At 50.8% G+C, this 6,801-nt stretch overlaps 1 protein-coding gene across 1 annotated transcript; it reads right to left on the bottom strand.

The window, feature by feature from the left end:
• Window positions 1-2,071: 2,071 nt before the first annotated feature.
• LOC112462797 lies at window positions 2,072-2,971 on the bottom strand. Its single transcript, XM_025028826.1, has one exon. The coding sequence runs from the start codon at window positions 2,969-2,971 to the stop codon at window positions 2,072-2,074; it is 900 nt and encodes a 299-aa protein (XP_024884594.1).
• Between the last annotated feature and the right edge of the window lie 3,830 nt (window positions 2,972-6,801).

Here is a 6,801-nt window from a genome sequence, read left to right as displayed (position 1 = left end):
AATTTAATTTATCCGCATCACTGTCACGATATAAATATCAATCGGAAATTTACATTGTCTTATTTAATTCAACAAGGACAGAATTTGGAGTATAAATAATGTACTAGCATTAAAAACCAGTTTTATGTTTTACGTAATATGCCTTTTCAAGTTTTTGCAATAAAAAATGTTTCTATCTTTAAGATGTGATTCTTTAAAAAAATCCCAACTTTCTGGACATATAATTCATTCCACAGCATACAGTGATACATCATTTTAATTATATGTAGAGATACCTATAGCTAATTTTTAGATAAAATATATATTTTAATTAATGTGGCGCTTATATATAGCTTTTATATTCTATAAATAGAGAAGACGGGCTAAATATGAGCCATGACGCTGTTGATGGTAATAAAAACTTGCGCACCATCAACAACTCCATGGTTTTTATTTAGCCCGTCTTCTCTACTTGGATTTTCCAAACTGAGCCTACACTTCAAATTTATATTTTAACTCATCACATATATAAGCGTTGCTGATGCGTACCTGCGTGATATGTAACTGGTCAGTGTGTGACTAGTAAGTGTGTTATTATACTCAGTGTGTAACTTTCCCCAAAATGTGTTATATTCACACACAAAGAAACATTACACATGTGTGAATACTATGGTGCTTGACTATTTCATACAAATGGTAGATGTTTTACTAAATTCACACGTTGAAGTGTGTATTTTATACACATTCCCTAGTGCGTTTCTCTGTTTTTCACACGTGCACATTGAAACACAAGTGCATGAACGTTTGAAAAATCATACATTGCACACGTGTGACGCATTAATATTCACACATATATCGAGTACAATTGTATATATATATATATATAGTATATATATATATATATATATATATAGTATATAGTATATATATATATAGTATAGGTATGTAAAAAAATGAATAACTTTGTTCGATTTTGCATCAGTTTTTTTTATTATTGATTAAAATATATATATATATACATAGATGGATGGACGGATGAATACACATTTATATTTGATCTGTGGATTCGATGCTGGAGAGACACTCGCGTCGCTCGTTCCACCAGTCGCGCAACTTCATCACGTTCTTTATCGCGCAGCACCGTTGATGGCGTCCGCAGCGAAATGCGCGATCGGCGCGAAGAAACCAAGCGATCGATGTCGTCGTACTCGGCGTCGATGGTCTCGATCGTCGCGTCGACGTCGCGAACGGCGTTGCCGAGGATCTCTCCAGCCACCTCTTCTTCTCGAGCCCTTTCACGTATATCCGCGCGCCGAGCGTCTCTCCTCTCTCACCCAGGTCGTCGCACACCGCGCGTCGAATAATCGACCTAGCTAGGCGATAGTCCACGTCCCCGTCTTTCCAATGGAGGCCGTGATGATTCGCCATCAACCAGCTGGCCCTTGCTTTCTCGGCGATCGTGAGGAGGTTCCACGCCATCGGCGCGCGAAACACGTGATGCGCAAATTCGCGCGTCTCGCTTCGGAGCACGGCCACCTCCTTCGCGACGAATATGTCGCTCACCACAAATCCCTGCAAGACGACGAAGATCGTCATCGTCGTTGCCGCTGCGGCCATTGAGTCGGTGCGCGTCGAACAATTCACACTCAAGCTGCTCGTTCTTAACGGGATCTCAGGAACGATCGAAGGGATGGGGATCCCCGTATTTATATATCTCCCATTTCCGGGATGTGGTATCCGACAATCGCATTTTCACGTTAGATAATTTTGCGCACCACGTTGGTCAGTGGACCGTACTCGATGATGCGATCGTGAACGATGAGACAAAAGGCGGTGGTCTTCGGCGGAACGTTTTCTTTGTATTTGAATTCGATGCGCACGTCCACGGTGGCGCTCTTCACCGCTTCGTTTTGGCGAGAACAATCGATCACCACGAGCGGAGCTACCCGCGCGAATTCGCGCGGGGAGAAGAGCGCGTCGTCGCGACTGTCCCCATAGTACGCTCCTCAAAATTTCGCGTACATCTCGTATAGCACGGCGAAATCCGCGTTCACGTCGTCGTAGAGATAGAATTCCGAGTTGAGATACAATTTCACGTTGGCGAGCGCGCAATGATCGAACCTCGAGGAGTCCTCCGTGAATTCATTTCGCCGTCCGGTCTGCAGCGCAAATATGACGTATCCAACTGCGGTGCGACTTTGACGGCCCACGAATGCTTGGTCGTGCTCTGCAGCAAGGGAAATTCGTACAGGTCCCAAGAGCAAAAGTCCGCGCTCAGAAATCGTCCGCTTTCCAACGTTCGTAATAGCGACAATTTAGTCACGTCGTTTAACGCCACGTGCGGCATACGCCATTGCACCTTTAATAGCGTAATTTTAGGATCCTTGGCTGGATCTCTCGGCACGATTTTTTTCGGATCTACGACGCAGTTGACGTCGTTACGAGCTCGTATCAGGATAAACTTGTGTCGCGCGTTTATTACCACGCGTTTGTAGTCCTCGCAGAAACCCAAAAAAATATTCAAAGGCACGCAAAAGTAGAATTGACGGGATGCGCTGTTCAGATTCGATTCGTTCGTCGGATAACTCCATCCGGCGTTCTGCAGTCTCCTGGCTCGTTCGGCGGTCAGCGACACGTAGTTCTTTATCGTGCTGGTTATTCCGACATTTCTACACCGGTCGATCTCCACGCCGTCGAGTTCGTATCGAATCTCGTCGAACATAAACGCGACGCAGTTGTTGACCAATTTCGCGTATTGCCTTTGATCGTCCCTCGCCTCCGACGTCGTTGCGCCGTCGTCATAGAGTCGTCCCTTGACGTACAGGAAACTGTCGCACGGCAGCGTATACAGATCCCGCTGCTGTATGGGTATTCGTATCTCGTCGTTGTGCCCGAACGTCGTGTTGACATACGGGTTATATGTGTGAGTCTCGATTCCGACAATGCGCTCGTCGAAGATCGGCTCACCGCCGATACTCAGGATGTCGGCCATGGTTTTTCCTTTCGGTGTGGAAACAAAGCGGCGGCGAAGCGTTTCTCACGGCGACACCCAGCGATCGTAGGAACCTGACGTTGGCGTTGCTGAGGACGGCTCTCCTTCCTCCTCCTCCACCACCTCTTCTCTTCCTTACGCTTTCGATTTTGTCGTAAAACGGGCTAGCTCGCTCGTTCGTGCAATCCGCGCTCGATCCGTTCAGAACGAGCATCCCTCTCGCTCTCGCTCTCTCTTCAGGTCGCGGAGACACGCGCGCGCGCGCGCACACGCACGCACGCACGCACGCACGCACGCACGCACGCACGCACACACACACACACACACACACACACACACTAACTGCGGCGACTGGATGTGCTCTCGACTCGCCGCGTCCAACGGCTTGATGCGTTCTTCGCCGCGCGCTAGTCTTTTCGCTAGACGCGTACCAGGCCCGCAAAACTGATAACCGGGTATGTGCAGCTCGAAGGGAAGAGCGTTTATCGCGCGATTGAGTAGACCGGCGCCGCGCATTCGGTCGCGGTTGCGGGAAGGTTTTTTTCTTCTTAATTCGAACGGAAACGTTTTGACGACTCACCGTTCAGAGTGAGCGCGCGGTTGCACTCGTAGCAGTCCTTGACAAGCGGTGGTGGACCGTCTATGTGCGTTCGCTACCACGGACGATTGTAATGTTCCATACACGAGCGTTATCTCTGCACCTTGGGATCCGCTTTTATGTTCAGGCAAACGGTCCCACAGCAGTTGCACATATTTCTCAAATTTACGCAACAGAACGATCTTTGGAACGAATTCCAGCTCCTCGGCGGTCAGATCGAGAATATCGCGTCTGTCCGTCAGTATAATGGGAAACATCTCAATCACTGACGCGCGCGAACCATTCGTTGCTTCTTAGATCAAATTTCTACGGATACGGCGACATGCTCGCGCTACTTATATTTGCGCGCAAAACGTTTGCGCGCAAAGCGTTTGCGCACGCGCGACGAAACGAAACGACGTCCGTGCTCCGCTCCTTTACCTCGGCGCTCGGAGGCTCATCGCGAACGAGCGCGCGCTTGTGGAAAAAACCGAGAGAGAGAAAGAGAGAGAGAGAGAGAGAGAAGGCACAATGCGATTTGTGCGACAGTCGGTGACGATAGGAGTCTCGAATGTGGATCGCAAAACGCTGGCAAGGTCGGGCGCGAGGGAAGAAGCGCAGACACGGTCCTCTTACCGAACGGTCCTCTTACCGAACGTCGTACGTTGCATCATTTGCGGTCCCTCTAACTGCGGTAAGACGAACGTTCTGGTAAGTCTGCTGGAACAACCGCACGGTCTTCGTTTCGAGAACGTATACGTGTACTCGAAATCTCTGCAGCAACCAAAGTATCGATATCTCGAACTATTGTTTGAGCCCATGGACGAGATCAGCTATCGCGCGTTTTCCGACAATCGCAACGTCGTTCCGCCCGACGAGGCGCTTCCCGACTCGGTCTTCGTCTTCGATGACGTGGCCTGCGACAAGCAGGACAGAATGAGGGAGTACTTTTCTACGGGTTGACATTCGAATATCGATTGCTTCTACCTCTGTCAGATGTATGCCAAAATACCGAAACATCTCGTGCGCGATAACGCAAATCTGTTGATTCTGTTCAGGCAGGATGGCACCAATCTGCGACACGTGTACGACGATCACGTGAACATCGACATGTCGTACGACGAGTTTCGCGCCTTCTGTCGCGAGTGTTGGCGACGCACCTACGGTTTTGCCGTGATAGACAAGGACAGCGCGTTGCGAGGCGGACGGTACAGACGGGGGTACCACTACTTTGCCGTGCTGTAGAGCCGATCAGTGCGCTTCGCCGAACGACGCGAGTATGAGCGCAATCGCGAAAGAGAGGACCGCGCGAGAGATAGCCAAAACGCGCGCTTCGATTCACAGTACGCCGCTCTCATGGCCGGAAAAATGGAGAGCGAGATCGCTCTGGAAAAGAGGTACGAGCCCATCGTCAAACCTCTGAAATGGCTCGCCGATGACGTGGAACGTAGGGATAAAGGACCGGGCAAGGTTGACGAGACGACGACGACGGCGGTAACTTTACGCTCGCGAGAAAGATGAAAACGACGAAGAGAGCGAAAAAGGATAGCGAGAACGGCGACGACGACGACGACGACAATGCTGTCGCCGACCTGGAGCGCAATTACGGGGAGGACGACGACGACGTATTCACACTAATCAGGACAACGACGACAGCGGAAAAAAGAGAGTCGCGTCAAGCACGGTTGAGTTCGGCTCCCGCGTTGACGACTATCACGAGCTCCACGCTGATCCACGCCGATTCGGTCCAGTTCTTACCCAAAGAACGTGAGATCGTCTCGAAGACAACGACTCTACCGCCCGCGCTAGAGACGTCCGTCAGGGAATCTTTGAGTACGGAGTAAGGTCGCGACGCTCTGGATAGCCAACTAGGACCGTTAGGGCGGGAATACGTGGGCGCTCTTCTGAGCGGCGACAGAAAAAAGGAGATCGACCACGTCTACGGAGTGTATCTCGACGAGAACGGCACGATGCTGGATAACAAACGATTTGACGTGGCTGCAGATGACTCCGTGATCATCGACGGTGTACGGTACAAGGGCACGCGCGGTCTGTACGAGTTGATCTTTAAGCAAACTCCCGACGCTAGAATCTTTACGGACAAGGACAAACGAACGTACAGGAGAATACTTTTCGCTACCAGCGCTCACAAACGCGATCGCAGCGCCGGCAGGCCTGTCAAGGGCAACAAGAAATACAAGTACACAAAAATAATAGCGCCGCTCGCACACCCGTCTCAGAAAGTTGGGACTACGAAGGGTGCTGGACTACCGTCGGCCATGCGACTGACCGACAACGTGATCGATTACGTTCACTGGGACGATCCCAACGAGCTGGTCGATAGACTTCGACTGCTAAACGCCTCTCGTCGGGCCGGCAACGACGCTCACGGCAACGAAATTCTGTCGATAATCGAGGAACTTCGCAAGGTCGGTTTCGTCATAAATTGATCGGCCGCGTCGATCGCGACGGCAGTACAAATCACGCGCTCTGCAGCGCCTCTCCCGCGCGCGATGTCCGTGAACAAATTCGGCATGTCTCTGACAAATCGGAGCAACGGTGACGGAATCGACGGTGGTTTTTAAGATGCGAAGGAACGCAAGATACGGCAAGTAGCTGCGCCAGAGATCGGCACCGACGCGACGAACAAGAGTTACGTCGAGGACGCGATCGGACGATCGAAGAAAAGCGCGACCGAAGAATTGCAAGGTGAGATAGCAGCGGTGAGGAACGACGCGCTTCTCTCGAATCGGGACTCTTACAACGCGAGGGAGCACAGGATACGGCAGGTAGCCGCGCCGGAGATCGGCACCGACGCGACGAACAAGAGCGACGTAGAGGGCGCGATCGGGCAGCTCAAGAGCGTCGTGATCGAAGAAATTAAGAAGAACGACGCGACTAAAGAATTGAGAGGTGGAATCTCGACGCTGAAGAACGACGCGCTCCGCTTGAACGAGGATTCCTACGACGCGTCGGAGCGCAAGATACGACGCGTAGCCGCGCCGGAGTTCGGCACCGACGCGCGACGCGACGAACAGGAGTTACGTAGAGGACGCGATCGAACGGTTCAAGAGCGCCGTGATCGAAGAGGTCGAGAACAAGAACACCGTCGATCGAGAGTTTGCGGCTAGGAATGGACAGTTCGCACAATTCGTGGATAGATAAGGCGTCTGTATTGTAACATAAATAATTAGACATTCGTAAACACGCCCAACGTGATGTACTTTATTATTAATAAAAGTTTACACATTCA

This window comes from Temnothorax curvispinosus, unplaced genomic scaffold (assembly GCF_003070985.1).
Source record: "Temnothorax curvispinosus isolate PA1 unplaced genomic scaffold, ASM307098v1 QBEX01012751.1, whole genome shotgun sequence".
NCBI lineage: Eukaryota > Metazoa > Arthropoda > Insecta > Hymenoptera > Formicidae > Temnothorax > Temnothorax curvispinosus.
The sequence above is the reverse complement of the archived record's forward strand: the minus strand, read 5'-3'. Positions and strand labels throughout refer to the sequence as shown.

Excerpts from the sequence above, each read along its gene's own strand:
- LOC112462797 (XM_025028826.1), bottom strand. The coding sequence starts at position 2,971 with ATGGCCGACATCCTGAGTATCGGCGGTGAGCCGATCTTCGACGAGCGC.